This window comes from Schistocerca americana, chromosome 2 (genome assembly GCF_021461395.2).
Source record: "Schistocerca americana isolate TAMUIC-IGC-003095 chromosome 2, iqSchAmer2.1, whole genome shotgun sequence".
In the NCBI taxonomy this organism is placed as follows: domain Eukaryota; kingdom Metazoa; phylum Arthropoda; class Insecta; order Orthoptera; family Acrididae; genus Schistocerca; species Schistocerca americana.
In genome coordinates, this window is record NC_060120.1 from 649,074,485 (window position 1) to 649,100,821 (window position 26,337).

At 43.8% G+C, this 26,337-nt stretch overlaps 1 protein-coding gene across 1 annotated transcript; it reads left to right on the plus strand.

Annotated features, from left to right (window-relative positions):
- The first annotated feature begins 776 nt into the window (after positions 1 to 776).
- Positions 777 to 26,261, plus strand: LOC124594277. Its single transcript, XM_047132643.1, has 4 exons — positions 777 to 781; positions 9,784 to 9,925; positions 20,930 to 21,097; positions 26,013 to 26,261. The coding sequence occupies exons 1-4, from the start codon at positions 777 to 779 to the stop codon at positions 26,235 to 26,237; spliced, it is 540 nt and encodes a 179-aa protein (XP_046988599.1). The 3' UTR covers positions 26,238 to 26,261.
- The last annotated feature ends 76 nt before the right edge of the window (positions 26,262 to 26,337 follow it).

The following is a 26,337-nucleotide window of genomic DNA, read 5'->3' on the forward strand; positions in this document are numbered from 1 at the left end:
GCCACTTCGGCCGGCAAGATGCCTGTCATCTCGACTGCTAGTGATACGAGGCCGTTGGGATCCAGCACTGCGTTCCGTATTACCCCCCTGAACCCACCGATTCCATATTCTACTAACAGTCATTGGATATCGACCAACGCGAGCAGCAATGTCGCGATAGGATAAACCGCAATCAGGATAAGCTACAATCCGACCTTAATCAAAGTCGGAAACGTGATGGTACGCAGTTCTCCTCCTTACACGAGACATCACAACAACGTTTCACCAGCAACACCGGTCAACTGCTGTTTGTGTATGAGAAATCGGTTGGAAACTTTCCTCATGTCAGCACGTTGTAGGTGTCGCCACTGGCGCCAACCTTGTGTGAATGCTCTGAAAAGCTAATCATTTTCATATCACAGCATCTTCTTTCTGTCGGTTAAATATCGCGTCTGTAGCACGTCATCTTCGTGGTGTAGCAATTTTAATGGCCAGTAGTGTAGATTGACAGATTAGTAAGCGGTTTCACTCGTAGAAGACTACATTGTTTCCTCGTAGAACTTAGAAACACAGTTTTCATTTTGGAAGACCTAGGTTTCGAATGAAATAAATTAGATCACCTTGAGCTATTTGTTCAGCTGCAAAATCAAGATTCTGTGATGTTGAAGCATAGTGTATTTTATCAGATGTATTTCCGTTTTGGCTTCATCGACATCTGCCTCCAGTCTGTAATCCCCTGGGGGATTCGGTAAAGGCAAGTATGTCCATGCGGAACTGCGTGGATACCAGACGTGATGATGGGGTATGTGACTTTCAATCTCTTTTTTCATGACAGAGGTTTGTGAACGGTATGTACTATGCAGAAACCGCAATCATGTACCTGACTAGTCGTCGCCATCGAAATCATATGGATGGCAAACAGAAATTAACGCCCACTTTTATTAGCCGAGGCAGGCAAACTTGAAATACAGAAACTGCAGTAAACATGACGTGCACACGGTTTGTCTTGATCACTTAACTTCAACTCAAAATAATGGTGCTGGGCTGTCTGCATAACTGAAGTAACATGACTTTTCTGGCTCTGACATGTCACGCTCCCACAGATATAGTAGAATTGGTCTGGGTCGCTAACGCATTTAAGTGATATTACCGGTCTTTTAGGCGAGATGCTTCCAAACTGAAAGAACAAAAGTAAATTTCAAGTTTCATTAAAAACAATCTCCAAACAAATAATTCAATCAAACACGGAACGATGGGTGTTCGATAAGTAATGAAAAACATTTTTTTTCTGAAAGCATATTGGTTTTATTCAGGATTCCACTACGCCATATTATTCCTCGCTCTTTTAGGTACAAAACCTTATTTTTCAACACAATATCAGTTCAATGCGACGGCCTTACGCCACGTTACTGGAAGGGCCTGTATGCTCGCACGATACCACTCTACTGGTCGATGTCGGAGCCAACGTCTTGTTGCGTCGATAACCTCCCCATCAGCCACGTAACTGCTTCCCGCAGAAAACTCCGAAAGCCTATATCGATGATATTTCGTTAAGTGGTTCGCACGCTGACACTTGTTTATGGCCCAGCATTGAAACCTGCAGAAATTTGCGGAAGGACTGCACTTCTGTCACGTTGAACGATTCTCTTCAGTCGCTGTCCCGTTCTTGCAGAATCTTTTTCCACCCGCTGCGATGTCGGAGATTTGATGTTTTACTGGATTCCTGATATTCAGGGTACACTCGTGAAATGGTCTGGTCTTCATAGCTGCCTCGGAGATGCTGTGTCCCATCGTTCGTGCGCCGACTATAACACCACGTTCAAACTGACTCACTGATAACCTGCCATTGTAGCAGTAGTAACCCGTGTAACAATTGCGCCAAATACATCTACATAGGCGTTGCCGACCGCACCGCCGTATTCTGCCTGTTTACATATCTCTGTATTTTAATACGTATGCCTATACCAGTTTCTTTGGCGCTTTAATGTATATGGCAGCTTGCCCGGACTAAACCAAAAACTTTGTACACCATGTTCCTAGATTAAATAGGAACCGAGCACCAAACCCCTCTCCCCAAAACTGCGATTCCACGCGCGTGCTTTTCAGACGTATTTTTTGCAGCGCTTCAGCACTGTAACGATTTACGCACGTTTGATTACTGCCAGCAGAAAGTTATAGGTCATATTAACATAGAAACAGCAATCAGCAAGTGTATACACAGGGGTTGGACAAAAATACGAAAATACACGAGAAATGTATGCCTGAACATAAATGCAGATACTAGCCGAGTTAGTGGGTTGCGCTGTTGTGTTTGACGACGAAGGCACCTGAGCAATTTCCTCAATATGCTGAAACTGTCAGTCGTGGTCAGAACAGTGTTCTGCGTGGTTGTGAGTGCACTGTGTCGGAGCTAAGTAATTGCGAACATGGACCAATTGTCGGTGCTCGTATGGTGGGTGATTTCGTAACCAAGGTAACAGAAGTGTTTGGCGTTTCTATGGGAAGCGTATCGAAGATCTGTACCGCGTACAGGGAAAGCGGAGAAACATTATACGGTAATTCACAACATGGATGGATGTGTGCGCTGAGTGATCGTGACAGACGGTCAATGAAAAGGATTGTGATGAGAAATAACAGGACGACAGCTGCAGAACTGAATGTCGTATTCGGGAACCCTGCCGGCTCCTACACAACATGAAGGGAGCTCCGTAATCAGTGAACTGCAGGGCGAGGTGGAATTCCAAATTTACACATCAGTTATGCAAAGACAGGAAAACGTGGTGCCGTATCCGTAACACCTTTATTATGGAGCAATGGAAGAGAGTCATTTGGTCGAATGAGTCTTGTATCACACTGTTTCCAACTTCCATTTAGATTCCGTTTACTGACAGCTCAGGTTGCTCATCGAGTCCATTTTCACAGACGAACTTGGGCAATATCTGTCGTAGCTAAGTTACATATTGGCTGTAGCTTCGTTACATATTACCTGCATATACGGTACACATTTGTTGTAGCTACGTTACACAGTTCACTATGATAAGAGTCTTTAAACAATCAAAAAGTGCGAGACTACTAAAAGAGAAAAGTGCTTATTACAAAGGTAACTTCGCAGTCCAGGAGACAGTTCCGCGCAAGTGAGTCATTAGTACGGTAAATCAGATAATACCTTCATGACAGTTTTTTGTCAGACGTTTTCACTATTACAGTGACTTTCCTATTCTGTAGGTGCAATCAAGCATTAAAATAGCGTTGTTCGCGGCGTCAACAGATAGTCCTGTAATAGATAAGTGAAGAGGAAATTATCAAATCTGAGACCAAGTATCGTGCTATATGTGAGCATAATATGTACATACTGGGAGCGGACAAAAATATGGAAACACCACAAATACAACACATTACAAAGCCTAATACGGTGTAGAAAAAAAGCTGGCATTCAAAGCAACTTGAAGGCGTCACGGAATGGATAAATACAGATCGTGTATGGTTCGCGAAGGAATCTTATACTATTCTTCGTGCAGAACAGTGGCAAATTCAGATGTCCATGATGGAAGTCGATAGCGATCACGCACCTTCCTCTCAGAAGTAGACCACAAAAGCGGAGTAGTATTGAGATGTGGTGCTTGGTGGCCAAGAGAGCTGCGACGATTCACCCTCGTGCTCACAAAACCCGTCCTTAACGATGCAAATTGTGTGAGCAAGGGCCGTGTCGTCTTGGAACAAACATTCCACTATGCGGTGGATCTGATCAGCTAAAATGGTCAAACAATTCTTGGCAGTAACGTGAACTTGCAGAGTAACCGTGGATCCCATGGAACACCACGGTATGGCTGCGCAAATTATCACCGAACGCCTACCATGTTTCACTCTTGGGACATAAACTAATATGTAACGTAGCTACAGCCAATGTTCGTCTGTGAAAATGGACTCGATAAGCAACTTGAGCTTTCAGTTAACGGCCTCTAAACTGCATAGCACTTCGTGAGTTTTGTATGAGTGTCAGTTTCACTGTCATTTAAGCTCTCAACAGATCGTTACATGAGGAAGCTAAAACTAACATTTCGATAAGCAATCTGACTGCGTATCTGAATATGAAAAACTACAAGAACTTATGAACCTGTAACATTAAATACTTAAGCTATCTGTCTGCGTTTTTGAATAACAATTTTCAAGTGATACAGAATCTGGCTTGTGTAACGGAATTTACTGGATTAGGGTACATGACATGCTCTTGTGTGTCAGTGTCTCTGTTTTGGCCCTAAGTTTTGCACTCACCTCTTTAGATGACTGCCTTTTTCCAAGTCGTTTACAGCAATTCGCAGCAGCATGCAGCAGCAGCGGCTGAGGCTTATTGTTACTAAGAATGAATTTAATAAAAAGGAGTTTGCTTGGGATCTGTTAACTACTAAATAACTTCTGAGAAGGAATTTCATAAATTAAGTCTACTTACTACTTAAGAAATAATAGACTAAAACAATGACATAGGGATCAATCATGGCTGAGAGCCACATTAACAAATTATTTCAATTTCAAAGTTACATTAACATTTAATAACCACAGCATATTATTTAGATGTGGAAAATTATTATTATTATTATTATTATTATTATTATTTCCAGGATAAGGAGGCTTCTTTAACTGACAAGCAAAACATGGGATTATTGCAAACTCGGACTAACTATCACGAGCCTAACCCTGCAATTGCGCTTTACGTTATGTTTGAGAATTTTACCTTGAGTTAAGCCATTTAAATCTCTCCTGGCTATATAAATGAAATCAGGCCTGGAGTGTGCTAAGATCTGCCATAACCGACGTGGGGGCAGCATGACACGTCTTCTGTCTCCGAGTTCTCGACTGACACTACTGAAATTTTACTCCCGCAGACAGACCTCGTCTCACAACAATGCTTAGAATCGCGCTCCCATGTTTCGCCCTCAGAATGTTAACTATTAATATCTGAGTGCTTACATAATGCAAAGAATAGCGTTAAGTTGGCTATATTGTTTTCAATGTAATCGAGAATTCTGACACACTCCTTACAACTGACATGACAAAGACAAATTGGAATCTCAAAGATAGTAAGAGTGATACATCAGAGAAAAAATAGAAGCGCTGAGGAAAGTATATGTTGCAGAATAAAATATTTCGTCGCTAGTAGGAGACTCAAAACAGCAAAATACGAAACATAGAAGTACGATTACGTAATACAACAGAGCACACAAACTGAAATGTACAAGAAATAAATGGTCTACGAAAACCATGTGCCTTTGAGGGCAGATAATATATATAAAGCTTCTAAGTTGTATCAGTACTTCAGTTTTTATCAATTTACTCGAATGAAAAGCAATACAAAACTCTATACACGTAACTGATAAATTACAACAATTACCGAATATGCTGGGGATGAATTAAAATTCATTCTGTAACGAGCACTCTGTGTTACTGTCACGAATGTGGAAATCTGGAGGCTGATTCGTATGGTTAACATTAAGATTATTTAGAATTGTGGCCAGAAATCAAAGTTTAGTTTTCAAATTACAGATTATGTGTTTTCAAATGAGAAATTGATGATTGTGTTTCCTTCAATAAAAGACATAATTTATGAATGGATGCTAGTTATGGCTTAAAACTCGACGATATCGTACTAGTGGGCAGTGTGATTTGAAGACAGAAAAGCAAATCAGTCGGTGTTCAAACTCAACAATGTCAGTGACAGAAAATGGAACTGGAAAGAAACTCACAGATAAATAAGAGACGAACAACCAGTGAAAGACTTATGGAAGAGAACTACATGAAATTAAGAATCGGCTGGGAGCGTTGAAGATGATGTATGGTTGACTTTTAACAAATTTTCGATAATGGTGAAAGTAATATAGCGCATTTAAAAAAAATGAAAACAGAGTAGTAAGACTTAACGACGAGGTGATCCGATTCAGGTAGAATGGGTAAGCAAAATAGTGGTGTCATTTTAAAAGGAACCATACTGCCAACTACCTTGAGCGTTATAGGGAAGGCACTGAAAAGGGAAATATGAATGGCAGAACGGCGAAAAGAGCCAGGGTCCCCCCGAAAGTGGGTCCCGTGATTTACCTGTGCACCACCTCGCACGGTACTACTACTGCAGAAACCAGGAATGGAGAAGAATCTGAAAGAGATAGTGAACTAGCAGCCTGAATGCAGAAAAGGAGAAAAAGTATAACGTATAGAATTGTACTGATAAGAATAACTGAAGAAAGATACTAGAGACGTACGCTGTATTTGTGAAAATAAAACACACAAAGCTTAAGCACACCCTGCATTGATATAAAATTTGTGAAGTAATCTTTTGTTGTCCTGTCGTCCTAAGTTGTGTGTAATATTATGTTGAGATCCGTCTAATTACAACTGAATGAAACAAATTTTTCGTGCCATATGCATTTCGCCATTATTGTTTGAAAGATATCTTCAGTGACATGAAATAAAACATATTTGTGTTTGTACCATATTGTTTTACATATTTCCTATGACATAATAATGATTTAAATATCTACTGACAAACTTCGCAGATGCTTCGCTTTTTCACTGGCAGCTTTTGAACGCGTGTTTGTGATATTAGTGCAATCTCTCTCTCTCTCTCTCTCTCCCTCTCCCTCTCCCCGTCCACGTGTGTGTGTGTGTGTGTGTGTGTGTGTGTGTGTGTGTGTGTGTGTGTGTTTTAGTAATAATATCAAATGATGCGAGTATACGTTCAAACTGACTACTGTACAAATGCAGTGTGATAATGCGATCACTGCAAATAAGTTTTATAAAATGATTTTTCTGTTTAGTATTTATTACCTCATAAATGAAAATAGGAGGGTTGCCCATAAAGTAATGGACCTCATTTTTTTTCTCAGCTGAAAACAATCCTACGAACGCTAAATGTTACGTATCTATTGTCTGAAGCCTCCTGACAAGGGAACCTCCCCATCGCACCCCCCTCAGATTTAGTTATAAGTTGGCACAGTGGATAGACCTTCAAAAATTGAACACAGATCAATGGAGGAAACAGGAAGAAGTTGTGTGGAACTATGAAAAAAGAAAGCAAAATACACAAACTGAGTAGTCCATGTGAACGAGAGGCAACATCAAGGATAATCTGAGCTCAGGAGCGCCGTGGTCCCGTGGTTAGCGTGAGCAGCTGGGGAACGAGAGGTCCTAGGTTCAAGTCTTCCCTCGAGTGCAACGTTTAATTTTTTATTTTCAGACAATTATTATCTGTCCGTCCGTCCCTCCGACAATCGTTCGATCCCTTAAGGAACTTTCCGATTCCTTACAGTTCGGAAAATATTCATTAACCTTGTTATTGAAGTCGCGAGCTATATTTGCTGAATTCATATTGCCCACGGAATACATCTCGCGTATTTAATGCACTCTCGTCCAAAGTAGCGAACAGTCAACTGCCAGCTAGGAAGCCTCGTTAGCAGGAATACTCTCTATTCCGTGCGCTGTAGTCGACTGACGTCGTGTGTTTCGATGTTTGTTAAGGTGTAGCGTCCCCATACTAGGCGCAGTTACCTCGCATCGGACGGACGGACGGACAGATAATAATTATCTGAAAATAAAAAATTAAACTTTTCACTCAAGGGAAGACTCGAACCAAGGACCTCTCGTTCCGCAGCTGCTCACGCTAACCACGGGACCACGGTGCTCCTAAGCTCATAGCATCCTTGATGTTACCTATCTTGCGCATGGACTACTCAGTTTGTATATTTTGCTTATTTTTTTCATAATTCTACACAACTTCTTCCTGTTTTCTCGATTGATCTGTGTTCAGTTTTTCAAGGCCTATCAACTGTGCCAATTTATAACTAAATCTGAGGGAGGTGCTATGGGGAGGTTCCCTTGTGAGTAAGAGCGCCAACTTTCCGTCACTCCCGCCAGATAGCGTAGCTGCAGGACAGTTTCAAAATGGCGTGTGTAGGTGATATACGTTACAAGCAACGTGCCGTCATTGAATTACTCACTGCAGAAAGAGAAACTGAGGGGAATATTCACATACGATTGTGCAAAGTCAATGAAGCACCTGCTGTCGACGGAAGTCCGAAGTACAGTTAGTCAGTCGCTGGGCACGGAGGGCGGGGTCATCAGACGGCGGTTCTGCGGAGCTCCACGATTTGCAGCGATCGGGGAGACCATCCACGGTTGTCACACCCGACAGCCTTGACCTAGCGATTTCGGACTTCCACCCGTTTGGGCCGTTAAAGAATGCCATACGTGGAAGATATTTTGAGGACGATGGGGAGGCGATTCACACAGTGAAGCACTGGCTCCACCACTGGGACAAGGATTTGTACCGACAGAGCATACACGCCCTTGTTTCGCGTTGGAGGTAGGACGTAGAATGGGATGGAGTTTACGTGGAAAATTAGGAAGTGTAGAAAAAACACCATTCTTTCGTGTGTGTAATTATCATTACATTGAATAAAGAATTATTGAAGAAAAAACTGCGGTGCATTACTTTCTGGGCAAGCTTCGTACGTTCAAATCTTTTTTCACATATTCCACATCCATGACGATTATCCGATTTGAGATCTGTTGAAGGTACGTTAGCATATCTGTTTCACTGTAAATACACTGAAGCGCCAAAGAAACTGGTATAGGTATGCGTATTGAAATACAGATATATAAACAAGCAGATTACGGCGCTGTGGTCAGCAACGCCTATAACTGCCTGGCGCAGTTGTCAGATCGGTTACTGCTGCTACAATTTCAGGTTATACAGAATTAACTGAGTTTGAACGTGGTGTTATAGTCGGCGCACGAGCGATGCGACATAGTATCTCCGAGGTAGAGATGAAGTGGGGATTTTCCCATAGACCATTTCACGAGTGTACCGTGAATATCAGGAATTGGGTAAAACATCAAATCTCCGACATCGCTGCGGCCGGAAAAAGATCCTGCAAGAACGGCACCAACGATCACTGAAGAGAATCGTTCAAAGTGACAGAAGTGCAATCGTTCCGCAAATTGTTGTATATTTCAATGCTGGGTCATCAATAAGTGTCAGCATGCGAACCATACAACAAAACGTCATCGATATGGGCTTTCGGAGCCGAAGACCCACTCGTGTACCATTGACGACTTCACGACACAAAGATTTACGCTTTCCTGGGCCTGTCAAAACCGACAATGGACTGTACGTATGTAAGCATCCTGTCTGATCACCTGCATCCATTCACGCCCATCGTGCATTCTGATGGACGTGGGCAATTCCAGCAGGACAATGCGACACCCCACACGTCCAGAATTGCTACAGGCACACTGTTTTGAGTTTAAACGCTTCCGATGGCCACCAACCCACCCCCCCCCCCCCCCCTTCCCACCCAGACACAAACATTATAGAACATATCTGGGATGCCTTGTACCGTGCTGTTCAGAAGGGATCTCCGCCCTCTCGTACTCTTACGGATTTATGGACAGCACTGAGGGATTCATGGTGTCAATTCCGTCCAGCACTACTTCAGACATTAGTAGAGTCCATGCCACGTTATGCTGTGGCACTTCTTCGTGCTAGCGGGGGCCCTACAGGACATTAGGCAAGTGTACCAGTTTCTTTGGCTCTTCAGTCTATTTATTGTGTATTCTTGTTCTTCTGACGTGTTCTACATCCCGGAATATCTCCTAACTATGTGTCAATTGGAACGAAAAGTACATCTAATCCAATATTTGTAGGAGAGAACCGATGGGATGGCTCTGAATTACGGCTGCAGGATTTCAGGACGGCGTTTGTCTGCGCACTTGAATGTTGCGATGTTACAGCGTGTGTCGGTGCTGCGTGTGTTGCAGTGACGAACCGACCAGCGAGTCGCCTTACGCGACCGGCTACCGCCGCGTCTCCATCTCCGCGGCCCTGCACCGAGCAGACCCGCCGCCCAAGTACGCCACCAGCCTCTGCTCGGCCGCCTTCCTGCTCAAGCTGCTGCAGCTGGTAACCTCCGCTCACAGCTAACGCGCATACGCGTATTCAAAACAAATCTGAATCATCCTGCGGCTTAAAATAAAACAGTCTCGGTTGCAAGGAATTTTTTATTTACTTTTTTTATCTCCCAGTTTTAATCGACATCTGACTCACTACTGTCATTTTTTTTACCCCTAAGCCAATCTGATGATGTCCCAAAAGGGTGAAACGCAGTATTTCCGGCAAATAAAAAATATCTTGCAGCAGAGATTGTTTCATTTCAAGAAAATCATGACCGGTTGCTATACCAGGCGGCCAGACGGAATGGAACCACTGCACTGCAACAATGGTATCTGTAGGCTTGCTGTTCGACAAAATAGTTGCGATCAGGCAAAACTACTTTCGTCTCGCCCCGACTCTGATTGCTCTGGGAGAACGCTCATCATATTAGAACACATGAAATACACTCCTGGAAATTGAAATAAGAACACTGTGAATTCATTGTCCCAGGAAGGGGAAACTTTATTGACACATTCCTGGGGTCAGATACATCACATGGTCACACTGACAGAACCACAGGCACATAGACACAGGCAACAGAGCATGCACAATGTCGGCACTAGTACAGTGTATATCCACCTTTCGCAGCAATGCAGGCTGCTATTCTCCCATGGAGACGATCGTAGAGATGCTGGATGTAGTCCTGTGGAACGGCTTGCCATGCCATTTCCACCTGGCGCCTCAGTTGGACCAGCGTTCGTGCTGGACGTGCAGACCGCGTGAGACGACGCTTCATCCAGTCCCAAACATGCTCAATGGGGGACAGATCCGGAGATCTTGCTGGCCAGGGTAGTTGACTTACACCTTCTAGAGCACGTTGGGTGGCACGGGATACATGCGGACGTGCATTGTCCTGTTGGAACAGCAAGTTCCCTTGCCGGTCTAGGAATGGTAGAACGAAGGGTTCGATGACGGTTTGGATGTACCGTGCACTATTCAGTGTCCCCTCGACGATCACCAGTGGTGTACGGCCAGGGTAGGAGATCGCTCCCCACACCATGATGCCGGGTGTTGGCCCTGTGTGCCTCGGTCGTATGCAGTCCTGATTGTGGCGCTCACCTGCACGGCGCCAAACACGCATACGACCATCATTGGCACCAAGGCAGAAGCGACTCTCATCGCTGAAGACGACACGTCTCCATTCGTCCCTCCATTCACGCCTGTCGCGACACCACTGGAGGCGGGCTGCACGATGTTGGGGCGTGAGCGGAAGACGGCCTAACGGTGTGCGGGACCGTAGCCCAGCTTCATGGAGACGGTTGCGAATGGTCCTCGCCGATACCCCAGGAGCAACAGTGTCCCTAATTTGCTGGGAAGTGGCGGTGCGGTCCCATACGGCACTGCGTAGGATCCTACGGTCTTGGCGTGCATCCGTGCGTCGCTGCGGTCCGGTCCCTGGTCGACGGGCACGTGCACCTTCCGCCGGCCATTGGCGACAAATCGATGTACTGTGGAGACCTCACGCCCCACGTGTTGAGCAATTCGGCGGTACGTCCACCAGGCCTCCCGCATGCCCACTATACGCCCTCGCTCGAAGTCCGTCAACTGCACATACGGTTCACGTCCACGCTGTCGCGGCATGCTACCAGTGTTAAAGACTGCGATGGAGCTCCGTATCCCACGGCAAACTGGCTGACACCGACGGCGGCGGTGCACAAATGCTGCGCAGCTAGCGCCATTCGACGGCCAACACCGCGGTTCCTGGTGTGTCCGCTGTGCCGTGCGTGTGATCATTGCTTGTACAGCCCTCTCGCAGTGTCCGGAGCAAGTATGGTGGGTCTGACACACCGGTGTCAATGTGTTTTTTTTTTTCCATTTCCAGGAGTGTATTAGTTCACTTTATTATATCACTGAATAAAAAATTTACCTCACCTCTGACACACTTGTTTGCCACGTGAGTACTGTATAATTTACAACTGTCACGAAATAGAAAAGTATCACTTCACGCACTAAGTCACACACTATTTGCTTGATGTACAATGTTCAACATTGACAAAAGTATATATCCATCTGTAACTTTAACTATCACTGTCCTACTAAATGATGCTGACTGCTGTAGCTAAGGTCTCAAACTGGGTGAGCTCTAGCATGCTCAGAACTATACTGATCTGAGCATGAGGGTGCTTTAAGATCTGATAGGCGGATTGCTGCGAGCCCTCGCTAATGCCGCTGCTTTCGCTTCGCGTTGCCAACTTTGTTCTGGCACTGCGATCTCTGGACCATTTCATAAAAACGGTATCAGGGCTCACCTAATATACTGGTATTCAAAACCAACCTGAATCATCCTGCGTCTGGACGAATATAAAATCTGGCTGGTAGTTAGTGAATTATTTACGTTTCCTTGCACAGCTGAAAATAAATAATAAAAATAGCGGGTGGTTATGCTTAAACTTTCCCTATTCAACACGTTATAACAAGGGAACTAATTACCGTACCAGTACCAAACTTCGTAACATTAATGTCCTGAGTAGGGGGTGCATAATTTCCACGCGCCACAGCGCCACCGTCCGGCTCCAACTATGGCCACCACGTGCCGTGATCAGTCATCTGGACACCTGACCAGTCGCAGTGCACTTAGTGACGTGCACCGTGGCCTTGGACAAAAGAAGCACGGCATTACTGGTGAAGCTCTATTATCAAAACACAGTACTGCTGCAGCTGCACTTCAAGAATATCGCCGGCTGAAAGGATCACGGGTGGGTTTTCTTTCCTCACCTGCTGTGCGGGGCATGATGAAGTTCGAATCAACTGGAAAACTGGGCGTCGCTCCGGGAAGAGGCCATCGACCGGTTGCACCACATGTGGTTGATGAAATCTGTGTTACTATGGCAGACGACGCTGCGCGCAATTTCCGATCCTCAGGCAGGGCGTGCTGTGTCACGACAGTTGAACATCCCGTGGTCCACAGTACGGAAGTTGTTTCGATCCATTCTCAAACGGTATCCGTTCAAAATCCATATCGTACAGCAGCCTGCACCATAGGACACACAAACGTGTTAACTTCGCTCTCCACTTTCTCGCAAGGATTGATGTTGACGAGGGCTGACTCTGTACCATCCTGTGGACAGACGAAGCTCATGTTTCTCTGACGGGTGAGGTGAACACACAGAATTGCCGAGTGTGGGGATCTTCACCCCCAGTTACCGTTCCTTGTATGGTGAACGTGTCACCGTATGGTGTGGCTTCACGGCTACGTTCATCCTTGACCCATTCTTTTTTGAACAGGTTGGCGCTCAAGGTCCAAAGACGTGCAGTGTGACTGGCCAGCGTTACTGCGATATGCTTCGCCAATATGTCATACCCGCCCTACAAGAGAGAAACGCATTGAACTCAACAGTTTTCATGCAAGATAGGGCCCCACCGCACATCGCTCGTGAAGTTCACCTGCTTCTCCGAAACACATTTGGAAACGAACGAATAATCAGCTGATCGTTTTCCAAATGCTTGGCCGGCACGATCACCTGGTCTCACTCCCTGTGATTTCTGGTTGTGGAGCTACCTGAAGGACAGGGTTTACCAGGGGAACATTCACACATGTGCTGATCTGAAGCGCAGCATATTATGAGAGGTAGGCAGCATACCTACGGACATGCATCGTTGTGCTGTGCAGAATGCAATCCTGTGCTTTCAGACTTTTCTGGACAATGATGGGCGCCATATTGAGCCCCTTTTGTAGTACTAATGGTACCTGTACGTAATGGTATGATGTGCCGTAGCAGCGCATTAAAAGTGTTTGAATTGAATTGATTCTGCATCATCCCTCTTCCCCCTGTCCTCGACATTAATGCTGCCAAGTTTGCTACTCGTACAGTAATTAGTTTCCGTGTTATAGCGTGTTAAATAGGGAAAGTTTAACTATAACAACCAATACTATCAAATTCCTTGAGAGGCACTGGATACCGGAAATGGACATTTAACTATTTGTCAGCGATTGACAACAATGATTCCACAATATTCATATGTAGAGGTTGCGAAGGCCAAGGGACACGTGTAATTTCATCTCAGTCCACCACCCCTCCCCAGCCACTAAATAAATCTTTGGCCCTATTATCTATACTAATATATAAATGGGAAGCGTTATTAGCAAAAACTTCGACAAGTTCCCGACCGACTTACTTCATATTTTTACACCATATTTTGCTGAACAGTTGAACGGACGAAGGTCATATATTTTTTGAACCACTACTTCATTCTCGGTCGGTGTTTGGTAGAATGTGACAGTAATAAGAAAAATAAAAACTTTCTTGATATTCTGAAAGTATTATTTATTTACGCACAATCCGCCTTTAAGCTTCTTGAGGAATCATCATGTGTCAACTGAATGTCACAATCAAAGATAAAATGTGCGACTTACAGAGATATTAGCGAAACGCAGGAGCAGGTCTTGCAAAGGAACGCAGAGCAGTAAAAAGCACAAAGAATATCGTTACATTTCTTAAATGAATAATAAAACTGACTGCACTATTGTAACCTAGTTCAATCACATACACATTAATGAAATTTTTTGGATAATATAAGCTTTCGGCCGTTGGCTGTAAAGTTTTATTTTTCAATAGAGTATTGCAATTTCGGCACTGTTCCCGCCGAATTGTGTATTTTATTTTCTGATGCTCTGCTGATGACACAGAGAGAAACGTATTTGACAGCATTTTCATTTGAGTTCAAATTATGATGTCACTTAGGCTTTCGTGGCAAAGGCCTCGCATATCTCGATGCTTTCATAACGCCCAGATATTTTTTAATTATGCAAACGCGCTGTTTAAAGCACTTTAAAATGGCCTTAGTGACGAAACTGTATATTAAAAAACTATAGTCAAGGGCGAAAAGGTTATGTCCTTCAAAAAATTCATTTTGACTGTGGACCCAAAGCCCCAGCACATTCTGTGTCATAAGGGTTATTGATTTCAAGTGCTTCCAGTGGTGTCATCTTACTGTTTTCTTAATAGTATGTAGAACATCGCACTGTACAAAATACGGACGCTTTACTCTTAAAATATGTTCCCCAAACTAAAAATTGGTTCAAATGGCTCTGACCACTATGGGACTTACTATTTGAGGTCATCAGTCCCCTATAACTTAGAACTACTTAAACCTAACAAATCTAAGGACATCACACACATCCATGCCCGAAGCAGGATTCGAACCTGCGAACGTAGCAGTCGCGCGGTTCCGGAATGAAGCGCCTAGAACCGCTCGGTCACCGATGCCGGCTATTCCCAAACTAAAATCTGCCTTTTATACGCAGGGCTTTTCCTATGTTCCGAGAATCCAATTGCCAAAGCTCTGCATAACAGACCAAACATACTTTTCAAAGTGCTTGCAAGGGATTGTATTATATAGCACTTTGCACCCAAAGTTTGATAGTACTTTTACTACTGAATAATAATATCTTAGTTACGTTACTGTTATTGTAAAACGAAGATGTGTAGGTTTGAGATGAATTCAGAGAGTTTGAAAGCTCAGTCTGGGTCACGGTAGGATTTAAAATAGTGATTTGTCCAAAGAGAGGGAATAGTGACCTTGAAACAGCTTTACCAACGTTGCGGTACCGATCACAAAGTGTATTCCACGACTCTTGACTGAAAAGAGGTCAGGTATAGCAGATCTCAAAAGCAGATATCAAGAGCAGTTTGGAGATCTGGCATGATCCTACTGGAGGTGCTATGTCCTTGTCTTTCTCCGGTAGATGAACTGATACAAATAATCAGTCGTCAGAGGGAGACCCGGTAGATGAACTGATACAAATAATCAGTCAGAGGGGGACCTATAGTTTAGCGTAGATTGCGAACCATGGTGCAAACTGACGTTTCTCACATATACACATTATTTACAGAGGCGAAAAAAGCAACAAAGCACGGGAAAAGGTCGTAGGACCGGCTGTGGGTTTAACCCAGGACTTTTATATTTGTAATCTGACACACAGTGTGCTCATTTAGCCACAGAGCCACCGCAGGCGTGTCCTTAACTGAGTTACAGGCTTCACATTTCCAGAGTTCATACCTCCGCAATCAATACACCTTCTCTTAAAAAATCGGTGGCCGAAAAGTGTTCACTCCTTCCGACATCACTGATTTTCAAAACAATTGCAGCATTTGATTATGTATCAATAAACAATTCCTTCGCTTCGACCTGACGAGATTTCTTGCTAGTAAGCATTCTCCAAACGATAAGTCACATTAGCAATTAACGTTCGCAATGCAAAGTGAAAGGTATTTTCTTATAAATTCTTTTTTTATATAAAATTATATTTCTACATCAATGAATGCACAGTCTGAAGATTTTAGTTCGTTTCTCGTAGGAATGAGTACATATGAAGACATTAATAACAGGTTTCCTGGCTACTGTCACAATGTTCTAATTCTCCAGTCTCCCAATGTACACCTAAGAATTACAGTAGCTTCGTGGAATGCAACTTGCTGGTGTCGAAGAATCATCCTTAAATCTTTAATTACCAAATTCACGCCGGTGGAGAAAAATCAGGGAAACGAAAGAAAGCACTGAGCAATCTGCATGTCGAAAATGAACTGTTCTGCCCAAGAATGGAGCGTCGTAACTATTCCGAAAACTCGCTTGGTTCTCTGATGGAGAATAACTTCATTGTCCATGGAAACTACGCTATACAAATGTGAAACAAAGTGCCCAATGAGTAATCAGGAAGCGTGGAATGAATGCAAATTATCGGTTGTCTTACCTTTCGGGAAAAAAATCAAAGTCGTCTGCTGCCACAGTTAATATCCCATGCGATTACCAAAAGACAGGGAAGCGATGAGTAAGGAGCGAAACACACATGGCTGTTCTTACACTAAACAATCACAAAGTCAATTGCGAACTCCGAGCGTTTCCGGTGGTTCGCTGCAAGCCTAAAATGTTGTGTAACTTTCGTGTAATCAACTTTACTTGTCAAAGCCATTCATGTAGTAGCGTCAGGAACCGGAGTGACCCTGTCCGAGACAACTCCACTGAAACCTCACGGAAACCGACTCCACGAACAGTGTTAGTAATATGCAAAACTAGCTACCAAATAGAAGCTCTTATGTGGCACTTAATAACCGTTTCCGCAATGCGCTGTCAACTGTAGAAAGCCATCAGTGTGACAATAGTTAAACGAAAAACATTCAAAGTTGTTCACTGACTGACTGAGACTCTGCACCCACTAGTCACATCATAAAACCACATCCACTATAGAGTACACCTAGTATCGATTCTTTTTCGGTGGCTACAACCCTTACATTTGATAATTTTCTCCAGTTGCTATTTGGTTACACAAAGCTGTTGTGTAATTTCAATTTCCTTACACTATGAATTTTTTTTATTTTAACATCCTTAGATTGTGCATCTTTTGTTTTTAGAACAGTTTCTTCTGCTATCCACTACTTAAAGTCTCTGTTTTCTGCTTCAGATCTGATCAGTTCGCAGGGCTAACTGAACCTAGTGTGGCATAAATCTGTGCTATCTTGACAATCCTGTCCGCTTGAACGTATGAGCGACGGATAATTTCCATTAAATTCAAAAAATAAAACATTCACGTCGTTTGTTAACAGTCTTCATCTGTTCATTACAAAAAAGAATAATTTACTGCATTCTACGAATCGAAGTAATTAGCATTTAAAAGTGAGAAGTAGATGATGAAAGAGAGGTCACATGGCTGTAGGTGTTCGAATTCCTGAGTCACCCATTGCAGGACATTGTTCGAATTAAGGTCCTAGGTACAGGAGCGGCAGTTCGGATATTGACCAAGCAGCAAGTTTTGCCATTTGGAACGGTAGTAAAAAGTAATAAAGTCTTTAACTCTTAACAGTCAGATTTGTTTGGACGTCATGGTGCATCACCTGTTTTCCGTATTAAAAATTACGCCGCCAGTTGGTTCATCTGATATAATTCAAGATGATAAAGCAAGTCGAGCATCTCAAAGACTGTACGTCTTCTATTGTGCTATTATGCTTCTAAAGGGCCCTTTGTAGCACACTATCTGGAGATTTCCCTACTGCTGATGGTATGATTACGAGCTCCTACAACGAGCAGTGAAGGTAGGACCGGGCATATTTATCTACGGTCGTCGCCCGCGCAAGTGAGCTAATGTGTTGATGTGGTGAAGCACGGAGTATTCACAGAACAGCTCTAATTAACTTCTGATAAGTCGGTTGGTAACTGGTGATCAAAATGTTCACAAATTACTACAAATTTTTTTGTAAACGGTGGCGAGGCTACAGTCAAACCAAGTAACGTATTTTGGAGTCACTTGTTGGGTATATTTGAATCTGCTGCTACAAAACATCAAAGCCTTATAGCACGACAGCCAGAAGAGCGAATTTCCAAATTTTGATTTTTTGGGGGTAGTTACTTTCCCTTCCCTCTAGGAGAGGATACAGTTGATACAGTTATGAGGAAATTTTATTGTGTGCTTCATTAATGTGCGTACTAAAGGTGTTATTTATCGATTTAGTTAATCGAATCCCACGAGGAGAGGTTTAAATCATTGGCCTAGGTGTTGCTAATCAACAACCTCCTCCTGACAGTGAACACGACTAATCGCCATTTCTGGGGATTTATTTTAGCTTTTTCAGATGTTGCACAAGTTGGTAATTTGGTTAAAGCGGTGGCGATACGGTCCAAGGGCGGTATAATTATGGGTAATGCAGCTGTAATTTTCGGCTGTATCATCTACATACAAGGGAATCTGCCCGCCGGACTCGTTTGTAAAGATCAACTAGAGAGGGAGGATTACGATATGAGAGACATTTTCCTGTATTTTCACCGGACTTTCGCCAGTAATCGAAAGCTACAGTTTCCCTCACAGCGACGGCATCCCCTAGCAGGCAAATTGTCTATGACACAAGGCCAAAATCCTGCTACAGTGTTTTCAGGACTCACGCAGATGTTTTGATCGCCAAATTCGTAAGATCTCACCACGATGGGATACACGAGCGACGCTATAGGGCGGCAGCCCGTGGCGCATTAACAACCAGCACGTAATTTAGGAGAACTGTCACCTGTACGTAGACATGGTGTCAAATACCTCTGGAAATCTACGAAGGATATGCCGGATCCACGGCTCGCAAAATGACAGCTGTACTGTATTCGAAAGGTAGACCAACATCCTGTCAATCAAGTGATCATCGTGTTCTATCTCATCACCGTGTGTTTTGCTGTATTATATTACGGGTTACCTCTTTGCGCAAGCACAATTTCTTTTTGAGTCATCCAGTTTTCTGACTGGTTTGATGCGGCCCACCACGAATTTCTCTCCTGTGCCAGCCATTTCCTCTCAAAGTAGGACTTGTAACCTACGTTCTCAATTATTTACTGGATGTATTCCAATCTCTGTCTTCCTCTAAAATTTTTATCGTCTACGGGTCTCTCTAGTACCATGAAAGCTATTCCCTGATACCTTAAAAGAGATCCTATCATCCTGTCTCTTCTTCTTGTCAGTCAATGTTTTCCACATATTCCTTTCCTCGCCGTTTCTGCGAAGAACCTCCTCATTCCTTACCTTATCAACACACCATGTTTTGAAAATTCTTCCGTAGCATCACATTTCCAATGATTCGATTCTCTTCTGTTCCGATTTCCTCACAGTTCATGTTTCACAAACATACAATGCTGCGCTCTAAACGCACATTTTCAGATTTTTGTTCCTCAAATAGAGGCCTGTATCTGATACTTCTCTAGGCCAGGATAACCTTTTTGGCAGTGCTAGTCTGCTTTTTATGTCCTCCTTATCCCATCTGTCATGGGTTATTTTGCTGCCTAGATATCAGAATTACTTAACTACTTCTACTTCGTGATCACCAATCCTGATGTTAAGTTTCTCGTTGTTCTCATTTCTGCTACTTCTCATTACTTTCGTCTTCTTCGATTTACCCTCAACCTAGTCTGTGTACTCATCACACTGTTCATTCCACTCAGCAGATCCGGTAATTCCTCCACAGTTTCACTGAGGATAGTAATGTTATTAGCGAATCTTATCACTGATATTCTTCCATCTTGTATTTTAATTCGACTCTTGAACCTTTCTTTAATTCCCATCATTGCTTCTTCGATGTATAGGTTGAATAGCAGCGGCGAAAGACTACATTCCTGTCTTGCATCCTTTTTAATCTGAGCACTTCGTTCTTGGTCTTTTATTGTTCTCACTTGGTTCTTGTACATATTGTATATTACTCATCTACAGTCTGGAACCGCGCGACCGCTACAGTTGCAGGTTCGAATCCTGCCTCGGGCATTGAAGTGTGTGATGTTCTTAGGTTAGTTAGGTTTAAGTATTTCTAAGTTCTGGGGGACTGATGACCTTAGAAGCTAAGTCCCATAGTGCTAAGAGCCATTTGAACCATTTTTTAACTCATCTTTTCCTCTAGCCTATCCCTATTTTTCTCATAATTTCGAAAATCTTACACATTTGATACTGTCGAACGGTTTTTCCAGGTCGACAGATCCTATCAACGTGTCTTGATTTTTCTTTAGTCTTGTCTCCATTATCAATCGCAACATCAAAATTGCTACTCCGGTGTCTTTACATTTCCTAAAGCCAAAACTGATCGTATCTAACAACTACCAGGCGAATAATTCTTAACATCCGTTGTCGCTCAATGAATTACGTGTATGAAAAAATTGTTCAAATGGCTCTAAGCACCATGAGATTTAACATCCGAGGTCATCAGTCCGCTAAACTTAGAACTACTTAAACCTAAGGAGATCACACACATCCATGCCCGAGGCAGGATTCGTACCTGCGACCGTAGTAGGAGCGCGGTTCCGATCTGAAGCGCCTAGAGTCGCTCGGCCACACCGAACGGCAATTACGTGTATGAAACAGATAATTTGCAGATAGCATATACAGGGGCCAGAAAGTCAGAGCCCACTGCTTCTAATTACAATTTTAGCGGTTTGCTGCTCTACCTCAAAGGCCAGTAAACAGCCTGAAGAGCAGGTAACGAAGTGGAGGAGTTACGGGGAACGCATGTGTTCTGGCGACAGGTGCTGACGACTGCGGCGGCGGCGCTGCTGGCCGAGGGTAACGGGCTGCTGCACGTGCCCGCCAGCCCCAAGCTCATCTTCCCGCACGTCACCTACACCGCCTACATCGTCATCCCCAGCGTCATCGTGCTCAGCTACCTGCTCGGCCAGAAGATGCACGAGATGCTGGTCAGTGCCACGGCTCGGCCGCTGCAAACCTACCCCGCTTTAACAGCTAGTCTCAACTCTACCAACTAATCAGCAGACTACGTTTGTACCATTTACTTCAAACTAAGCAATATAAAACCATTTTTCATAACCCGCATTAGCAAGGGTGGGAATTTTATGCCCACTCTAAAATTTCTTTTTTAAATCATTAATAGTTGTTAAATTATAGTGATATATTTGTAAATAAGTACTGATGTGAAAGTAGAATCCAGAACCTGCAAATATCATTTAGCACTTTCTTAGCGATATCAATGCATTTTCAATAACGTGTACGGCGGACTTTACGACCACCACAAAAAAATTAAAAATTCTAATTTCTTTCTTTGTTGTTGACTTTCACCTCAACATAATTTTTAAGGAGATACAGAGGCAAATAGGCAGTCATTTTTCCCTCGTTCTGTTTTGGAGTGGAACAGGGAGAGAAGATGCTAGCTGTGGCACGAGGTACCCTTAGCCACGCACCGTATGGTGGATTGCGGAGTATGTATGTAGATGTAGATGTCTAAGTAAGACCCTGAACCTGGAAATACTGAATACCACGTTCACTGGGGAACATACATCTACAACTGATATTTAAATTTTTGAGTTACGTTTAACTTCAAAAGATATATGCACTTGGGAAGAGGAACTTGTTCCAATACACATTTTTTTCAAAATATTTTTCAAAATCAGTGTTGTTTTTACACTGATGTTTAAGTATCAAACATTTTAATACCCCTCGCCGGTTAGTTCTTCTATGAGCATCCTTTTGGAATATCACGGGTACAACTCCCACAACTACACACATACACTACAGACATAAACTGTAAATTTTTTTGTATTCACGTGAAGGCGAAACAAACACACGAGAAGCTTATCTCGGCAGACGTTTGACGAGAACATGTGCTCAGTTTGAGATCTGTTAACCAAAAAGATTCTGGTGCCCAAGATTGATTGATGTTTAATCGGGTAAAGAATAAAAGGCAAACATCAAATGTGAGCCTCACTGTAAACTGCATTAAAAGTTTTCCCACATATGGAAACTGTGAAGTGTGTATGACAAAGAAGTGTCTAGTCTCTTGGTGAAGTTGGTAATTTAGTGCCACGAAGGAGCTATTCAGACTTGTTCTGCAGATAGAATCATCGGATGCAGTTCTTGGCCGTCTGATAGACCGAAGACAGACCTGATTTTCAGCATCAATGAATGTGCAATGGATTTGTGTGAAGGCTTCGACGACGGTTCCGATACAGCAGAATGGTTCGTCGCTGGCGAAAGGGGGCCAATGTAGAGATGACGTTTCATTTTAATCTAAGGAGGCCATGCTGTGTTTGGTTAATAACTAAAAAGGTGCAGCAGCAAGATGCGGAGGAAAGAGCTTCATGGAATAACTTGACTAACGGATGTCATAGTTTGATAGGACTCATTCTGACAAATCAAGGGATACTTCTTTGGTAATGGAGAGAAATGTGTGGGGTATACATTAGGGAGGAACACCTTAGCTTGAATACAGTAAGCAAAATAGTACGTAGGTTACAGTAATTCTACAGTGATGGAAATACGATCTAGGGTAAAAGAAAAAAAAAAGAGTCAAGGAATTATCCGAATGCAGTTTGTACATGTACATCACAGCTACCTATTTCCGTCCCATTTGGATAATTTCTGCGCGGTGCATCTTTTTTTAATTTTTGTATGTTTAGAGTGTATACCAGCTATTAGGCCCTGAATCGAGTCTCAAAGATGGTTAGATATTCCTTGAGCTCATATTTTTATCACTAGGCAACAAGGCGGAACTGTGTCGAGTGGCTCAAATGGTTCAAATGGCTCCGAGCACTATGGGACTTAACATCTGAGGTCATCAGTCCCCTAGAACTCAGAATTACTTAAACCTAACTAACCTAAGGACATCACACACATCCATGTCCGAGGCAGGATTCAAACCTGCGACCGTAGCGGTCGCGCGGTTCCAGACTGGAGCGCCTAGAACCGCTCGGCCACACCGGCCGGCAGTGTCGAGTGTCTTCACAATCCAAGGAACACAGCATTAAAATGGGTGTCAATACCTTCTGCCTTCTGAGAGCATGGGCGAAGAGAGTGACCTGATCTACACGCTATCGCTGTTTACACTAGGCACGCGAGCATCAAAATTTTCTATTATTATACAATAAATTCACGTCAGTGACGTAAGTCTATAGCTGCGCATATCTTCCTGGCAGTGAAAATGCTTCGAACATTTTGATACAATCTTAATGTGCAGCTATATTGTCCGCTAAGGAAAAATCTTTCACAAGCCTTGCCGACGTAGAAAAAGCCTTCCATGATTTAAAATGGAGCAACTTGTCGCAGTTGTAACTGTAAGCTATAGGGAAAGATGGGTAATACGCAATACGTATGAAAACCAAAAGGGAACAATGAGTGTGATAAACAAAGACAAAAATGTTTGGATTGAAAAGAATATCAGGCATGGATACAGTCTCTCTCTCCCTTGCTCTTCAACGCGTACATCAATGAAACACTAATGTAACTGAAAGAAAGGTTCAGGAGCGGGACTGAAATTCAGGATAAAAGCATATCAATGATAAGATTCGCTGATGACACTGGTGTTGTCAGTGAATTTGAGGAAGATTTACGAGACCTCTTGAATGGGATAAACAGTGCAACAGGTACAGAATATGGATTGAGGGGAAACTGAAGAAAGATGAAAGCAATGAGCAGTAGCACAAAAAATGGCTCTGAGCACTATGACACTTAACATCTGAGGTCATCAGACCCCTAGAACTTAGAAATACTTAAACCTAACTAACCTAAGGACATTACACACATCCATGCCCGAGGCAGGATTCGAACCTGCGACCGTAGCGGTCGCGCGGTTCCAGACTGAAGCGCCTAGAACCACTCGTCCATACCGGCCGGCTGAGCAGTAGCAAAAATAACATTAGCAATAAATTTAATTTCAGAATTAACGACCAGGAAGTAGACGAAGGTAAGGACACCTGCTGGCTTGGAAGCAAAATAACACGCGACGGGCCGCGCGGGATTAGCCGAGCGGTCAGAGGCGCTGCAGTCATGGACTGTGCGGCTGGTCCCGGCGGAGGTTCGAGTCCTCCCTCGGGCGTGGGTGTGTGTGGTTGTCCTTAGGATAATTTAGGTTAAGTAGTGTGTAAGCTTGGGGACTAATGACCTTAGCAGTTAAGTCCCAAAAGACTTCACACACATTTGAACACATTTTTGAACACGTGACGGAGGAAGCACCAAGGACAAAGCAGGCTGACACAGACAATGTGGGCGTTCCTGGTCAAGGGAAGTCTATCAATATCAAACATAGGCCTTAATCTGAGGAAGAAATTTGTGAGAATGCACTTTTGGAGTACGGCAATGTATAGTTGTGAATTATCGACTCTGGAAATATCAGAAAAGAAGAGAATCGAAGCGTGCGAGATGCTGTGCTACAGAAGAATGTTGAAAATTAGATGGACTGATAAAGAACGGAGAGGCCCTCTGCAGAATCGGCAAAGAAGGGAACGTACGAAAAACACTGTCTAGAGGAAGAGTTAGGATGATACCACATGTGATAAAACATCAGGTAGTAACTTCCAAGGTAACACAAAGAGCTGCAGAGGACAAAATTCACTGATGTGACAAAAGTCACGGGATAACTCCAAATATCGTGTCAGACCTCCTTTTGCCAACGTAGTGCAGCAACTCGACGTGGCATGGACTCAAAAAGTCGTTAGAAACATTGAGTCATGCTGCATCTATAGCCGTCAATAATTGCGAATATGTTGCCAGTGCAGGTCGTTGTGCACGAACTGACTGTTGATAATGTCCCATAAATTTTGGATGGGATTCATGTTATGACGATTTGGATGGCCAAATCACTCGTTCCAATTGTCCAGAATGTTATGCAAGCCAATCGCGAACAATTGTGATATGGTGCATTCTCATCCATAAAAATTTCATCGTTGTTTGGGAACATGAAGTCCATGAATGGCTGCGAATGGTCCCCCAAGTAGCCGAACATGACCATTTCCAGTCAATGATCGGTTCCGTTGGACCAAAGGACCCAGTCCAGCCCATGTAAACACAGCCCGCACCATCATGGAGCCAAGACCAGTTTGCATAGTGCCTTGTTGACAACTTGTGGCCATGGCTTCGTGGAGTCTGCACCACACTCGAATCCTACCAGCAGCTCTTACCAACTGAAATCGGGACTAATCTGATCAGGCAACTGTTGTCCAGTCGTCTAGGGTCGAACAAATATGGTCACGAATCCACAAGAAGCACTGCAGGTGACGATGTGCTGTTAGCAAAGGCATTCAGGTCTCCTGTCATAGCTCTGTAACGCCAAATTTCTCCGCACTGTCCTAACGGGTATATTGATCGTACACCCAGCATTGATTTCTGTCGTTTTTTCACGCAGTGTTGCTTGTCTGTTAGCACTGGCAACTCTACAAGAATGCCGCTGCTCTCGGTCGTTAAGTGAAGACTGTCGGACATTGGGTTGTTCGTTGTGAGAGGAAATACCTAAAATTTGGCAATCGCGGCACATTCTTGAGACTGTGGGTCTCGGAATACTGAATTCCCAACCGACTTCCGAAATAGAATGTCTTATGTGTTTTGCTCCAACCAACATTCCTCATTCAAAGTATGTTAATTCCCATCGTGCGACCATAATGACGTAGGACACTTTTTCACATGAATCGCCAGAGTACAAATGACAACTCCGCCAATGCACTGCCTTGTGTATGCGATACTACTGGCATCTGTGTATGTAAGTATCAGTATCCCGTGACTTTTGCCACCTCAATGTATGTCGACTGCTGTGTGATAGTATGTACTTGTATCTGTGCTGCACACACGATGGAGAACTCGTGTGAAGCGAGGGGAGTGGTGTTGCAGATCCGCCTGGTGCTGGCTGTGGGCATCGTGATGCACGTGTCGGCAGCGGTGTGCGCAGGCGCGGAGCTGCGGCCCAACTGGGAGCAGTGGTCGGAGGGGAGCCTGCACCTGGGCAGGTGGCTGTGGGTGCTGGAGGCGCTCATGGCGCTCGCCGCCGCCGTCGTCCAGGCCGCAGACCTCGCCACCTCCCTCACCCTCTCCTACCGGCGCGCCGCCTCCCTCTGAAGCCGCACCCACGCACTACTCCTCTGAACAGAAGCAGACTGAAGTGCAGGCATAGTGTACGAGCGACACTATCTTTGGACATGCTAACAGTTTCACTTGT

Bases quoted from the DNA above. Each gene is read 5' to 3' on its own strand.
- LOC124594277 (XM_047132643.1), top strand. The intron at 9,926-20,929 runs GTAACCTCCGCT...TTCTGGCGACAG, and splicing joins TGCTCAAGCTGCTGCAGCTG to GTGCTGACGACTGCGGCGGC. The intron at 21,098-26,012 runs GTCAGTGCCACG...GTGGTGTTGCAG, and splicing joins AGAAGATGCACGAGATGCTG to ATCCGCCTGGTGCTGGCTGT.